The sequence below is a fragment of the Narcine bancroftii genome, chromosome 14, assembly GCF_036971445.1.
Source record: "Narcine bancroftii isolate sNarBan1 chromosome 14, sNarBan1.hap1, whole genome shotgun sequence".
NCBI lineage: Eukaryota > Metazoa > Chordata > Chondrichthyes > Torpediniformes > Narcinidae > Narcine > Narcine bancroftii.
Window position 1 is genome coordinate 9,422,082 of NC_091482.1, and position 15,650 is coordinate 9,437,731.

General features: G+C 44.2%; 2 protein-coding genes across 6 annotated transcripts in view; one reads left to right on the forward strand and one right to left on the reverse strand.

Moving 5' to 3' along the window:
• The window catches only part of cluha (clustered mitochondria (cluA/CLU1) homolog a), a 95,399-nt gene extending 94,228 nt beyond the window's left edge, over window positions 1-1,171 (reverse strand). The window contains exon 1 of one of the 3 annotated variants that reach the window (XM_069910257.1): window positions 1,021-1,171. In XM_069910257.1, coding sequence (XP_069766358.1) covers window positions 1,021-1,096 — 76 coding nt within the window. In that variant the 5' untranslated portion in view covers window positions 1,097-1,171. The remainder of the gene's footprint in view (window positions 1-1,020) is intronic. The other 2 variants (XM_069910258.1, XM_069910259.1) reach the window with 2 other exon arrangements.
• Window positions 1,172-1,363: 192 nt separating this feature from the next.
• The window catches only part of LOC138749191 (spermatogenesis-associated protein 22), a 204,905-nt gene continuing 190,618 nt past the window's right edge, over window positions 1,364-15,650 (forward strand). The window contains exons 1-2 of one of the 3 annotated variants that reach the window (XM_069910264.1): window positions 1,364-1,481; window positions 4,299-4,796. The gene's annotated coding sequence lies outside the window, so the exon portion shown is untranslated. Of the gene's footprint in view, window positions 1,482-4,298; window positions 4,797-15,650 lie in introns of those variants that run through there. The other 2 variants (XM_069910265.1, XM_069910266.1) reach the window with 2 other exon arrangements.

Here is a 15,650-nt window from a genome sequence, read left to right on the forward strand (position 1 = left end):
GGTGTCCGGTCCACCCTCGACCCTGACCCCGCCGCAGGCCGTGCGGCAGCCGGTAACGTGGTCTCCGGGCCCACGGCAGCGAGGGCGCCGCGGGGTCCTGCCGCCCACCGGCTGTTGAACGCCCCCGCTCACGTCGCATCGTTTGGCGCACAGCTATCGCCGGGGGGAAGGGGGGGGTGGGGGGTCAAATACCTCCATCCCGACAAGTCCGCAACCTCCCAATGCGGACTTCTGCACATCACGCCGGCCGGACACCCACATTGAACAGTTCCCCGCCACCTACAAACTCCCCTTGTCCACCGTTCACCCCACGTCCCCCACCCCCTCCTTCATCCCCCAGCCCTTGATCCCCCCCAGCCCTTGATCCCCCCCAGCCCCTTCCTTGATCCTCCCCAGCCCCTTCCTTGATCCCCTTCAGCTCCCTTCCTTGATCCCCCTCAGCTCCCTTCCTTGATCCCCCTCAGCTCCTTTCCTTGATTCCCCCAGCCCCTTCTCCACCCCCCAGCCCCTTCTCCATCCCCCCCAGCCCCTTCTCCATCCCCCCCAGCCCCTTCTCCATCCCCCCCAGCCCCTTCTCCATCCCCCCCAGCCCCTTCTCCATCCCCCCCAGCCCCTTCTCCATCCCCCCCCAGCCCCTTCTCCATTCCCTCCAGCCCCTTCTCCATCCCCTCCAGCCCCTTCTCCATCCCCCCAGCCCCTTCTCCAACCGCCCCCAGCCCCTTCTCCACCCCCATCCCCCCTCGACGCCTCTCCCCAGCCCCTAAACTTTCCAGCCCCTCAATCCCCTTTCCACCCTCCAGTCCCACAGCCACTAATAACGAGTTGATCTGCCTTAACCCACTGATAATCAGCCCCTCTCCAGGCATCACAGTCGGGGGGTACATTAAAAACCTGGGCTGCGATCGCCAGCCCGGCCTCCCCTCCCCGACCCAGCCCGGCGCCCCCTCCTCTCCCCTCCCCGACGCGCCCGGCCCAGCCCGGCCTGGCCGGGGTTCATGTGCTGTTTGACCTTTAACTCACCGGCCTCTCGTCCCGGCTCGCCGCCCTGTCCTCTGCCCCCCGCCGCCGGGCACGCCTCGTCCGTCTTGCTCACCATCGCCTGGAGATCGGCGCCGCCACCAGCTGCACGACTCGGGGCCCTGGCCGCTTCCCCCACCCTCCCCCCCTACTCCACTCCACTCCACTCCACTCCACTCCTGTCACGGCGGAAGGACGGAGCCGGCCCGGCTGCCAACACACGTGGTGTCAGAAGGCTCCCCTCTCGCTCTCCTCCCTCCGAGCCAATGGGAGAGAGTGGGCGGGGCAGGCTCAGCTACGGCCGGCGAGACGCGCCCAAAAGCCGCCGCCACGTCCTGATCTCGCGTCTTTCGAAACCAAAGCGCTTGAAGTTTGCGCTGGTCTGAAAGAGACCCCGCCAAGCCCTGTCTGTGGAATCGAAGGCCCTCCGAACTCTTTGGCCAGTTACCGAGACCTTATCACAGGTGGTTTCCGAATGATTATTTTAATTCTATGAGCAAACAATGAGCTGGGGAGGACCTCATTCCACAATGGTGAGTGGAAATGGTCAGTCAGTCAGGGTGGGGGGGGAATGGTCAGTCAGTCAGGGTGGGGGGAATGGTCAGTCAGTCAGGGTGAGGGGGGGAAAGGTCAGTCAGTCAGGGTGGAGGGGAATGGTCAGTCAGTCAGGGTGAGGGGGGGAATGGTCAGTCAGTCAGGGTGGGGGGAAATGGTCAGTCAGTCAGGGTGGGGGGAAATGGTCAGTCAGTCAGGGTGAGGGGGGGAATGGTCAGTCAGTCAGTCAGGGTGGGGGGGGGAATGGTCAGTCAGTCAGGGTGGGGGGGAAAGGTCAGTCAGTCAGGGTGGAGGGGAATGGTCAGTCAGTCAGGGTGGGGGGAATGGTCAGTCAGTCAGGGTGAGGGGGGGAATGGTCAGTCAGTCAGGGTGGGGGGGAAAGGTCAGTCAGTCAGGGTGGAGGGGAATGGTCAGTCAGTCAGGGTGGGGGGAATGGTCAGTCAGTCAGGGTGAGGGGGGGAATGGTCAGTCAGTCAGTCAGGGTGGGGGGGGGAATGGTCAGTCAGTCAGGGTGGGGGGGAATGGTCAGTCAGTCAGGGTGGGGGGAATGGTCAGTCAGTCAGGGTGGGGGGAATGGTCAGTCAGTCAGGGTGAGGGGGGGAATGGTCAGTCAGTCAGGGTGGGGGGGAAAGGTCAGTCAGTCAGGGTGGAGGGGAATGGTCAGTCAGTCAGGGTGGGGGGGAATGGTCAGTCAGTCAGGGTGGGGGGGAATGGTCAGTCAGTCAGGGTGGAGGGGAATGGTCAGTCAGTCAGGGTGGGGGAGAATGGTCAGACAGTCAGGGTGGAGGGGAATGGTCAGTCAGTCAGGGTGAGGGGGGAATGGTCAGTCAGTCAGGGTGGGGGGGAATGGTCAGTCAGGGTGAGGGGGGGAATGGTCAGTCAGTCAGGGTGGGGGGGAATGGTCAGTCAGTCAGGGTGAGGGGGGGAATTTTCAGTCAGTCAGGGTGGAGGGGAATGGTCAGTCAGTCAGGGTGGGGGGGAATGGTCAGTCAGTCAGGGTGAGGGGGGGAATGGTCAGTCAGTCAGGGTGGGGGGAAATGGTCAGTCAGTCAGGGTGGGGGGAAATGGTCGGTCAGTCAGGGTGGGGGGGAATGGTCGGTCAGTCAGGGTGAGGGGGGGAATGGTCGGTCAGTCAGGGTGAGGGGGGGAATGGTCGGTCAGTCAGGGTGAGGGGGGGAATGGTCGGTCAGTCAGGGTGGGGGGGAATGGTCGGTCAGTCAGGGTGAGGGGGGAATGGTCAGTCAGTCAGGGTGGGGTGAATGGTGAGTCAGTCAGGGTGAGGGGGGAATAGTCAGTCAGGGTGAGGGGGGAATAGTCAGTCAGGGTGAGGGGGGAATAGTCAGTCAGGGTGGGGGGGGAATGGTCAGTCAGTCAGGTTGAAGGGGGGGAATGGTCAGTCAGTCAGGTTGAAGGGGGGAATGGTCGGTCAGTCAGGGTGGGCGGAAGTGGTTAGAATCTATTATTCAGATGTGTTTTTCGGGTACTTGGTAAAGGTAGAAGTCCGCATAGTTTACTTAAAGGAAATCTTGTCTGACAAATCTGTTTGGATTGTTTGAGGAAGTAACAGAGTGGATGGGCAAAGAAGAGTCAGTGGATGTTGTTGAACTTTCAGGAGGCTTTTGAGTAGGTGCCACACGTGAGGCTGTGAAGCAAGAATTCATGATATTGCAGGAAAGGTATCAGCACAGAGAGACGCTTGGCTGACTGGCAGGAGTCAGAGAATGGGGATAAAAGGGACCTTTACTGGTTGGTTTCCAGTGACTGGTGGTGTTCTGCAGGGGCTCGGTGCTAGGATCGCTTCTTTTCATGTTATATATCATTTATTTAGATGACAGAATTGTTGGCCTTTTGGCTGAGTCGTGGAAGATACAAAAATAGGAGGCCAGGTTGTGTTTGAGGGAACAATGAGTGTGTAGGAGGACTTACACATGTTAGGAGGTTGGGCAAGGAAATGGCAGATGGAATACTGTGTAGGGAAGTGCACTTCGGTGGAATGAATAAAGGTTAGACTATTTTCTGAGTTCTGAAATCAGAGGTGCAGAGGGATTTGGGAGTTCTTGTGCAAGATTCTTTCAAGGTTAACTTGCATGTAAAGTCAGGAAGGCAAACACAAGGCTCACATTAATTCTGAGAGAGATAGAATATAAAAGCAGAATATAAACGTACTGGTGAGGTTTTATAAGGCATTGATACTTGGAGTACTGTGAGCAGTTTTGAGCTCCTCATTTAAGGCTAGGATGTGCTGGCATTGGAGAGGGTCCAGAGGATGTTCACAAGAATCACCCCTGGAATGAAATGGTATCATATGAGGAGTGTTTGATGGGTCTGGGACCCCTCACTGAGGGGGTGGGGGGGGGGGAAAATCTCATTAAAACCTATTGAATAGAGTGGATGTGGAGAGGATGTTTCCTAAGGTAGGGGAGTCTGGGACCAGAGGAGATGGCCTCAGAATACAAGAACATCCCTTTAGAACAGATGAGGAGGAATTTCTTTACCCAGAGGGTGGTGAATCTGTGGAACACATTGCTGCGGACATTGGGTATATTTAAGGTAGAGGATGATGGTTTCTTATTTATTCAGAATCAGGATTTACTGTCATGTTTTGTAGCAGCAATCATAAACAAATATTCATACTATAACCATCTTAAAACATTTACTAAAGGTATATTGTAAAAAAAAAAGTGCACGGAAAGTAAGTGAGTGTCTTTGGTTTATTGATTATTCAGGAATCTGATGGCAGAGGGGAAGAAGCTGTCCTTGTGTCACTGAGTGCTCGTCTTTAGGCTCCTGGACCTTTTTACCATTGGTAGCAGAATGAAGAAGGCCACAGCCTGGGTTGTTGGGTCTTTGAGGATAGAGGCTGCTTTTTTAAGACACCATCTCATGTAGATGTTCTCGATGGAGTGAAGTCGGTGATGTCTCAGGCTGAGTTAATTCTTATCCTGAGTTTATTCTTATCCTGAGAGTTGGTGCCTCCATATCAAGCAGTGATGCAACCAGCCAGAATGCTCTCCATGGTACACCTATAGAAGTTTACGAGAGACTTCTGTGACGTACCGAATCTCCTCAGACACCGCATAATGTACGACCACTGGCAAGCCTTCTTTTTGTGATTGCATCAGCATGGAGGCTCCAGGACAGATCCTCGGAGATGTTGACACCCAGGAATTACGAAGAGATTCAAAGGTTATGGGAAGAAGGCATGAGAAGGATTAAAAAGGATAGTAAGTAAGCCAAGGTGGCCTAGTTCCTCTCCTATGTCACATGGTCATATGGTCTCATTGCTCAAGTTTCCAGCATCTGCAGTTTTTTGTGCTAATTTATAAGCACGACCCCACCCACTGTTTTATAACATACATCAGTACTGAGCTCTGAAAAAGAATTGTTCCTAAAGTTGAGTGCAAAGCACATTATTAAAAGACTTTTTTTAGACATACAGCACAGGCCATTTTGCCACCCAATTTACATCCAATTAACCTACAGACCCCAGTTCTTTTTGAACGGTGGGAGGAAACCAGAGCCCCCAGAGAAAACCCATGCAGACACAAGGAGAATGTACAAACTCCTCACAGACAGCGTGGGATTCGAACTCTGGTCCCAATCGCTGGGGCTGTAAAGGTGTTGCGGTGACCACTCTGCCAACCGTGCTGTCTACTTGCTTTATATCTATATGTTCTGATCTTTAAGAACCTCAATGGTCTCTGGTTTGGGGTTTCTTTTCCAGTATATGTATGGAGTTCATCAGTGATTCTCCAAAATATATACGTGGAATAGGAAAGGACTAGCTGGTGTAATTGAGACAATATTGTAATGAGACGTGTTCACCACTCCTCCATATTTTTAGATAATATGCAATTACAGCATTTGGCCTTCCCAAGAACATGGAACACTTCCCAAACCTACAAGCTCGACCATCATTGAATGCCAAGATCAGTAGTAGATTCAATGAAATACCATCACTGACATACTCCAACTCAGTCTTTTATCTTGTAAAAGTATATCGAAATATGTGTACTCCACACGTTACACAACATCCTTAGGAAGTAAAAGGCAGTCAACATTTCAGCCCTGAGCATGCTGAGAGACTCCCGATCGTCTGAAAGCCCCAATCATCTTCACGGTGAGGACGGCATGTCACAAAGTACAGCCATTCAAATATAGGAATGCTTGTTTGCATTCCACTGGGCAACATTGTTCCATTTTCAAGCGTAATTATATAATTGAGCAAGATTGATGGAGTGAGACAGGTATGTATCAGATGTAAAAGCGTTTGTTATACAAAATGGATTGTTGTTGCTTATGTGAGAGGAATTGCCAGCATTATTACAAGTAAATCAGTCCCTTAATGACCTGCATGCTCAAGAATTTTAAAAATGTGGCATATCTATTGATTAAGATGACTGTGCAAAGACACCACATGGTCTACAATAGGACAAAACCCTCTCCTCTGGAGGACAGTTGTTCCAATCCAGTGCCATTAAATATATCTTCGACTCAAGGTATCTGATTGTTTTAGGCAAACGCTTTGAAGTAAAGTGAATAGCTTCAATGTAAAAAAAAATTACATCTTCCAGTACTTATCTTTAGCACACCCACTCCGTTTGATTTGAGTTTACGCAAAATTGCTGGAAGAATTTAGCAAGTTCTTTATGCAGTAAAGATAAAGTTACATAATCAACATTTTGGGTCTGAGCCCTTCATCAAGGTATGAGTAAAATACAGGCAGGCGCCTGAATAAAATGGTGGGGAGGAACACCAACAAGAGCTCATAGGTGGATATGGGAGGCAGGGTTCAAGAGAAAAACAAACTGAGAAGTGGAAGGGGGAGGGTGTTTATCTCTGAATGGAGAGGAAAGGGGGTGGAGAGCTGAAATAAAGGAGACAGAAGGATGGGGAGGAGAGGGAGACAAGGGTGTGGCTTAACAATGCCATCAGGTTGGAAAGCACCCAGGTAGGATATTAAGTGTTGGTTCTCCAATTTACAGGCAGCCCTGGTTTGGCAGTGCAGGAGTGGGGCACAGAATTGAAATGGTCGGCTACTGGGCGATCTCCAGCATTGCTGCGGCAGAGCTAAGATAAGCAACAAAGTGTTCTCCCAGTCTGTGTTCCAGTCTCTTCGACGAAGAGAAGGACACAACAGGAGCATTGGATGCAGTAGATGACCCTTGCACATTCACAAGTGAAGTATTGCTTGACTTGGAAGGACTGTTTGGGGTCTGGAATTTCAAATGTGTCTAAAATAATTTTATGCACCTAAATTAATTTATTTTAGTTTCTGTTAAGCGTGAACCAGTGAAGTTGTGGTCCGTGTGCTGTGCAGTGAACAAAAGCACACAGAAGCTGTGAGTGAGTTGAACCAACCAACTGACTTTACTGGAACTCTCTGAGAGCTTATCAGCACCACTCCCATGATCCTTTTTGGCCCCTCCCACTGGGACTAATGTGATGTCAGCCCAGTGCGAGCCTGCACCTCCGTGACCCGGTTCGCTTGTGAATCAGTGCAGCCCGCAACAAAGTATTTTGGGCCATTCTTCAGATTTGCTCCTGAGAATATTGTGGCGTATAAATGGTAGAAGCCCCTTACATTAGTTTATAGTTTAATGACGGTCTTATAAATGTACCCACTTTGATTGCAACCAGTTGTCAAACTTTTTCTGTGGCTCTCACAGATGCCCCATCAATCTTTCTGAACAAGAAAGACATCTGATACTGTAAGGCCAATTAAAAAACATTGAGATTTATTGCATAGCAGGTGACCAAGTGTGTTCAATCAGTGCAACTTACACATTAATCCCCCCCTTATCCTGACCCTCATCCCCTCCCACTCATCCCTGTACTGCTGGAATTTAGAAGAATGGGAGGGGATTGTATAGAAACGTATAAAATTACGAAAGGAATAGATAAGATAGAGGTCGGTAAGTTGTTTCCATTGGAGGGGAAGACTGGAACTAGGAGACATAGCCTCAGGATTTGGGGTAGTAGATTTAGGACAGAGATGCTTTACCCAGAGGGTGGTGAATCTTTGGAATTCGCTGCCCATTGAAGCAGTGGAGGTGACCTCAGTGAATATATTTAAGACAAGGTTGGATCGATTTTTACAAAGTAGGGGAATTAAGGGATAAGGGGAAAAGACAGGTAGGTGGCGATGAGCTGATCATCAGATCAGCTATGATCTTGTTGAATGACAGAGCAGACCTGTCGGACTAGATGGCCGACTCCTGCTCTTATTTCTTGTGTTCTAATGAGATTCCAGATTCAATTTACTGTCATTGTAATAAAAGTGTCATATTACATGAAATTGCTTTTGGTGGCTGGATTCACCATTGGCAGAAATTGCCTGAAGCACCTCTTCCAGTCAGAAAAAGAGAAGCCCCCCAGAGTCCCCGAGTGTCCATAGATTCGCCTCCAGTGCTCCTGCAGCCCCCACAGACAAACCAAGTCTGGTACAGATGAACTATTTAGCCCATGCTCCCCTAAATTAGTGCACCATTCTTCTTCACAAACAAAATACTATTTAATTACCTTCTAATATTGTTACTGCATTGTGGCACTAGTTTTCCAGATCCAAATGCAATCAAGTCATACCAGTTCAACAGTGGAATGCCCTGTGGCCAGACCTTTCATTGATCCTGTTGCTAGATAGGTGAAGCCTATTTTATGGGGTTGCCGATCTACATTTTAAGAAGTTAATCATCAGTATGTTATGCAGTTTGTATCAGATCAGCATGCAATGTTGGCCTTCATTTCTAGAAGAATAGAATACAAGAGCAGGGATGTGAAGTTGAGGCTTTATAAGGCACTGATGAGACTTCACTTGGAGTATTTTGACATTTGGGTTCCTCATTTAAGGAAGGATGTGCTGACGTTGAAGAGGGTTTAGAGGATTTTCACAAGGAATGAAAGTTATCATGTGAAAAGCATTTGGCAGCTCTTAGCCTGTATTCATTGGAATTTAAAGGATGACAGGGAATCTTATTGAAGCATTTCAAATGTTGAAAGGTGTGGACAGAGTAGATGTTGAAAGGTTGTTTCCCATGGTGGGAGAGTCTAAGACAAGACAGCACAATTTCAGGAGTGAAGTGCGTCTGCTTAGAACAGAGAGGCGGTGGAATTTCTTCAGCCAGAGGGTGGTGAATCCATGGAATTTGTTGCCACAGGCGGTTGTGGAGACTAGGTCATTGGGTGTATTTAAAACTGATAAGATTGATAGGTTCTTGATTAGCCAGGGCATCAAAAATTATGGGGAGAATGTTGGACAGTGGGGCAGAGTGGGGAAAATGGATTAGCTCATTATTTAATGGCAGGGCAGACTTGATGAGCTGAATAGTCTATTTATTCTCCTATGTTGTATGGTCTTATGCTCGTTCTCCCCCTCTCCCCATTTTCCCCCACCTCCCTGGACCTGCCACCTGGTTCCCCCACAAACTCCTCCTTGGAACCTTCGGGAAGCTCCAGACCCATTGAACAACTGTAAACAAAACACAATTTAAAAAAAAAAAAAAAAAATCTTATTACAGGAGCTGAAATGAACAGAGGGGCACTGCTCATACTTCTGGCATTGCTACCAACAGTGCAGGCTCCTTCCCCTCCAATTCTTTCACCATTCCCCATCCCTCTCTGCATGTAGACTGCTCAACCCCCATTATGCACATGGGCATCGGCTGAAATTCAGTGCCAGTTCTATCCCCCCCCCCCCCCGAGGACCTGCTGCCTACGAACTGGAAAGCCGACTGGAGCAGCCAGGAGTGGTACAACCCTCTCTCCCGATCGCTCTGGGGGCCACGGCACATTTAAGGGGGAGGGGGCACGGACGGAAATCATAAAATATTTTTTATACAGTTGGTAGGAGAGAAGTACAAAAGAAACTAACTAAACTTGACTGCTTCTTGGGAAGGGGACCCATAAACTTTGAGTCTGAAGGTGACCATAGCCAAAAAGAAAGATTAAGAATGACTGAGATATTGTCCTCACTGTGTTATAGCAGGGATGGAATTGAACATGGCTTCAGTGAGCATCTTCTCTACTCCAATTGGCAGCAAGATTTGTGCTTCATTTCAATTTTCAAACTACTCTTTACTTAGGCTGAGTAACAAATGCGATGTATCCTCTGTCAATCTTCCCTGTAAATGAAGTATTTATGATATCTGGCTTTCTTACTTTAGTCTTGATAACACAAAATGTTGACTGAGGCAGTGTCTTAAAAAAGTAGCCTCTATCAAAGACCCCCACCACTCAGGCCACACCCTCTTCACTCTGCTGCCATCGGGGGGGGAAAAAGGTTCTGGAGCCTGAAGATGAGCACTCAACGGCACAAGGACAGCTTCTTCCCCTCTGCCATCAGATTCCTGAATAATCAATGTGTCAAAGACACTGCCTTACTTTTCGTGCACAATTATTTAAATTTTTTCATGTAGTAAATGTTGTAAGATGGCTATCACATGAATGCTTTCCCGATGACGCTGCCGCAAAATACTGAATTTTGTGACTTGTTCACGACAATAAATCCTGATTCCGACGATTTGTACCCGCAGATGCTCCCTTGCCCATTGTGTTTCTCCAACTTCTCGTTGTTTGCACAAACAATTGAACTTTGTACTTCGTATCATTATTCCTCTTGCACCTTAATATATGTATTGCACAGTTTCAAAAGAACATAACAAATAGGAGTAGGCGGAGGCCATTTGGCCCATTAACCCTTAATTTCCCCCCAATGACGCAAAAATCTAATTCTGTCCTAAATAGAGAGACTGTTGTTTCCTTGGGCAGAGAATTTCACAAATTCATTACACTCTGGAAAAAAAGTATTATTGCCACCCTAACCATACTGTCCTGAATCTTTAAATTTAAATATTATTTTATTTAAAGTTTAATCTCAGCACGGTAGAAGTCGAGTCTGTGCTGCCCAATTACACCCAAATTAATCTACAACGATTTGGTGTCTGAGGTAACCGGAGGCCCCAGGGAAACCCACACAAACAGTGGGAGAATGTACAACTCCTTTCCGAAAGACCTACGTCCCCTAGTTCTTGTCTCAACCTAGCAGTTGAAACAACTTTCCAACCTCAATATTTCATAGTTTTATGAGTTCCTGTAAGATCCCCTCTCATTCTTCTGAAGTTCACGGAGTACAGTCCCAGGTGATCCAAAAGTAAAACATGAAAGTCTGTGATTGAAGTAAAAACACGATGCTGGAGAAACTCAGCAGGTCAAACATTAGCAAAGATAAAGATACATAATCAATGTATCGGGCATAGGCTCTTCATTAAGGTATGGAAAAATGTTGGCAGGTGTCCAAACAAAAAAGTAAGGGGGGGAGAATAGTCCCAAAGGTAGGAGGTAATAGGTGGAGAAGGGAGGCAGCAAATGGGGGAGGGGGGATGGCTCAGTGAATAGCGAGGGAAGGGAATGGACAGCTGAGCAAAAGAAGACCAGGGAAAGGGAAGAGTGCAGGTTAGCAGAATCTGGAGAAATCAAAGTTAATGCCGTCTGGCTGGAGAGTGCCCAGACGGAAAATCAGGTGCTGGTCCTCCAATTTACGGGTGGTCTTGGTGGGATAGTACACAAGGCCATGGACAAACATGTGAATATGGGAGTGGGATGCAGAACTGAAATGGTTGGCCCACTGGGAGGTCCCTGTCACTGAAGCAACCTCTCAGTCTGTGATCCAATCTGATCCAATCTCTCCTCATAGGCTATCAACCCAGTGAATCTCCTCTTCAGCCGCCTCCATGCCCAGATAATCCTTTCTTTTTTTTTAATTTTTTATTTTTCACACCATATTGACCAAGATACATACATTTTCCTTTTCAAATATATAGTGTCATTTTCTCTCCCCCTCCCATCCCAGCCTCCCTACCTCCCTCCCCCATTCATTTAAAGTACAGAATATAAGATACATTAAACCAGTCAAACAATGTTGTCATTCAATAAAAATAAACAAGAAATTCCACTGAGTCAATTCTTTTCATTTCCTTCTCCTTTTGTTATTTTAGGTGATAGATGTCCCCGGTAGGTTTTCTCTATTGTGTTTCATGTATGGCTCCCATATTTGTTCAAATATTTCAATATTATTTCTTAAATTATATGTTATTTTTTCTAATGGAATACATTTATTCATTTCTATATACCATTGTTGTATTCTCAAGTTATCTTCTAATTTCCAAGTTGACATAATACATTTTTTTTGCTACGGCTAGAGCTATCATAACAAATCTTTTTTGTGCACCATCCAAATCAATTCCAAATTCTTTGTTTTTTATGTTACTTAGGAGGAAGATCTCTGGTTTTTTTGGTATATTTTCTGTAATTTTATTTAATATCTGGTTTAGATCTTCCCAAAATTTTTCTACTTTCTCACATGTCCAGATTGCATGAATTGTTGTTCCCACTTCTTTTTTACAACGAAAACATCTATCAGATACTGTTGGGTCCCATTTATTTAACTTTTGAGGTGTAATGTATAGCCTGTGTATCCAGTTATATTGTATCATACGTAACCTCGTGTTGATTGTATTTCTCATAGTTCCAGAGCATAACTTCTCCCATGTTTCCTTCTTTATCTTTATGTTTAAATCTTGTTCCCATTTTTGTTTAGTTTTACCATTTGTTTCCTCATTCTCCTTTTCTTGCAGTTTAATATACATATTTGTTATAAATTTTTTGATTAACATTGTATCTGTAATCACATATTCAAAGTTACTTCCCTCTGGTAACCCCAGACTGCTTCCCAATTTGTCCTTCAAGTAGGATCTCAGTTGGTAGTATGCCAACACTGTATCTTGAGTTATATTATATTTATCCTTCATTTGTTCAAAGGATAGTAATTTATTTCCTAAAAAACAATTTTCTATTCTTTTGATCCCTTTTTTCTCCCATTCTCTAAAGGAAAGGTTATCTATTGTAAAAGGGATTAACTGATTTTGCGTCAGTATTAGTTTTGGTAATTGGTAATTTGTTTTATTCCTTTCTACATGAATCTTCTTCCAAATATTGAGCAGATGATGTAATACTGGAGAACTCCTATGTTGTACCAATTTTTCATCCCATTTATATAATATATGTTCAGGTATCTTCTCCCCTATTTTATCTAGTTCTAATCTAGTCCAATCTGGCTTTTCCCTTGTTTGATTAAAAATCTGATAGGTATCTTAATTGTGCGGCTCTATAATAATTTTTAAAGTTTGGCAGTTGTAAACCTCCTTGTTTATACCATTCTGTTAATTTATCTAGTGCTATCCTCGGTTTCCCCCCTTTCCATAAAAATTTCCTTATTATTTTCTTTAACTCCTTGAAGAATTTCTCTGTCAAGTGTATTGGCAATGCCTGAAATAGGTATTGTATCCTTGGGAAAATGTTCATTTTAATACAGTTTATCCTTCCTATTAGTGTTAGTGGTAAATCTTTCCAATGCTCTAAATCGTCCTGTAATTTTTTCATTAGTGGATAATAATTGAGTTTATATAGTTGTCCAAGATTTTTATTTATTTGTATACCTAGGTATCTTATTGCTTGCATTTGCCATCTGAATGGTGATTCCTTCTTAAATTTTGAGAAATCCGCATTATTCATTGGCATTGCTTCACTTTTATTTGCATTAATCTTGTAACCCGACACTTCTCCATATTTTGAATAAATAATTCCATTCTACTCTGTCAAAGGCCTTCTCTGCGTCTAAAGCAACTGCTACTGTTGGTGCTTTACTCCCTTCTACTGCATGAATTAAGTTAATAAATTTACACATATTGTCTGTTGTGCGTCTTTTTTTAATAAATCCAGTTTGGTCTAGATTTACCATTTTCGGTACATACTCTGCTAATCTGTTTGCTAATAGTTTTAGCTATTATCTTATAATCTGTGTTAAGTAATGATATTGGTCTATATGACGCTGGTGCGAGTGGATCTTTCCCTTGCTTTAGTATTACTGTAATTATTGCTGTTTTACATGAATCTGGTAAGCTTTGTGTTTTATCAATCTGGTTGATTACTTCCAGGAGGGGGGGAATTAATAAATCTTTAAATGTTTTATAGAATTCTATTGGGAATCCATCCTCTCCTGGTGTTTTATTATTTGGTAGTTTTTTTATTATCTCTTGTATTTCTACTATTCCAAATGGTTCTGTTAATTTATTTTGTTCCTCTTTTTGTAATTTTGGTAGTTCAATTTTAGTTAGAAATTCATCTATTTTCCCTTCTTTCCCTTCGTTTTCAGTTTGGTATAATTGTTCATAGAATTCTCTAAAGTTTTCGTTAATCTCCGTTGGATTATATGTGATTTGTTTGTCTTTTTTCCTTGATGCCAATACCATTTTCTTAGCTTGTTCTGTCTTAAGCTGCCATGCTAGAATTTTGTGCGTTTTTTCCCCTAGTTCATAATATTTCTGATTTGTCTTCATTATGTTCTTCTCCACCTTATATGTTTGTAGTGTTTCATATTTTATTTTTTTTATCTGCCAATTCTCTTTTAGTTGTATCTTCCTTCATTACTAATTCTTTTTCTATATTTACTATTTCCCTTTCCAACTGCTCTGTTTCCTGATTATAGTCCTTCTTCATCTTGGTTTCATAACTTATTATTTGCCCTCTAATGAATGCTTTCATTGCATCCCATAGTATAAACTTATCTTTCACTGATTCTGTATTTATTTCAAAATACATTTTAATTTGTCTTTCAATTAATTCTCTAAAATCCTGCCTTTTGAATAGCATGGAGTTTAATCTCCATCTATACATTCTTGGAGGGATGTCCTCTAACTTTATTGTCAATATTAAGGGTGAATGGTCCGATAATATTCTAGCTTTATCTTCTGTTTTTCTTACTCTATCTTGCATACGAGCTGATAACAGGAATAGGTCTATTCTTGAGTATGTTTTATGTCTAGCCGACTAATATGAATATTCCTTTTCATTTGGGTGTTGTTTCCTCCATATATCCAAAAGTTGCATTTCTTCCATCGACTTAATTATAAATTTGGTTACTTTGTTCTTTCTGTTAATTTTTTTCCCAGTTTTGTCCATAATTGAATCCAAATTCAGGTTGAAATCCCCTCCTATTAATATGTTCCCTTGCGTATCTGCTATCTTCAAAAAAATATCTTGCATAAACTTTTGATCTTCTTCGTTAGGTGAATATACATTGAGTAGATTCCAAAACTCCGAATATATCTGACATTTTATCATTACATATCTCCCTGCTGGATCTATTATTTCCTCTTCTATTTTAATTGGCACATTTTTACTAATTAATATAGCTACTCCTCTTGCTTTTGAATTATACGACGCTGCTGTTACGTGTCCTACCCAATCTCTCTTTAATTTCTTGTGCTCCAATTCAGTTAAATGTGTTTCTTGCACAAATGCTATATCAATTTTTTCTTTTTTCAGTAAATTTAGCACTTTCTTCCTTTTAATTTGGTTATGTATTCCGTTAATATTTAAAGTCATATAGTTCAGTGTAGCCATTTTATACTTTGTTTATCTTCCCTTTCCGTTTCTCCATCATCACCTTTCCTTCTTATCCATTTCTGCTTTCTTGTTTTGAACACTTTATAAGACAACATTTCTAAAACATCAAACATTTTCTTTATTCTCCTATTTAAAACTTCTTTAACCCCATTCTCCCCTCCCCCTCCTGAGTTGCCCTTTATCCCTTGTCGGACAACCACATCTCCCCTCTCCATTTGGATTTGAGAATTCACTCGCAAACGTCAGCTGATTTTGCAGTGACCGTAACTCCTCCCCACCCAGCCCCGCCAGAAAAGATTTCAATTTTCATATGCAACAAAGGTCACTCTTTTAATTCCCTCCTTATTCCCTCTATTCCATTTCTCTCCCTTATTAATTTTTGTCTATTCTCTATATATTTTCCTCTAAATATGGATACATTCATGTATGCACACTATATATATATATATATATCTTCTTCTTTGGCTTGGCTTCGCGGACGAAGATTTATGGAGGGGGTAAAAAAAGTCCACGTCAGCTGCAGGCTCGTTTGTGGCTGACCAGTCCGATGCGGGACAGGCAGACACGATTGCAGCGGTTGCAAGGGAAAATTGGTTGGTTGGGGTTGGGTGTTGGGT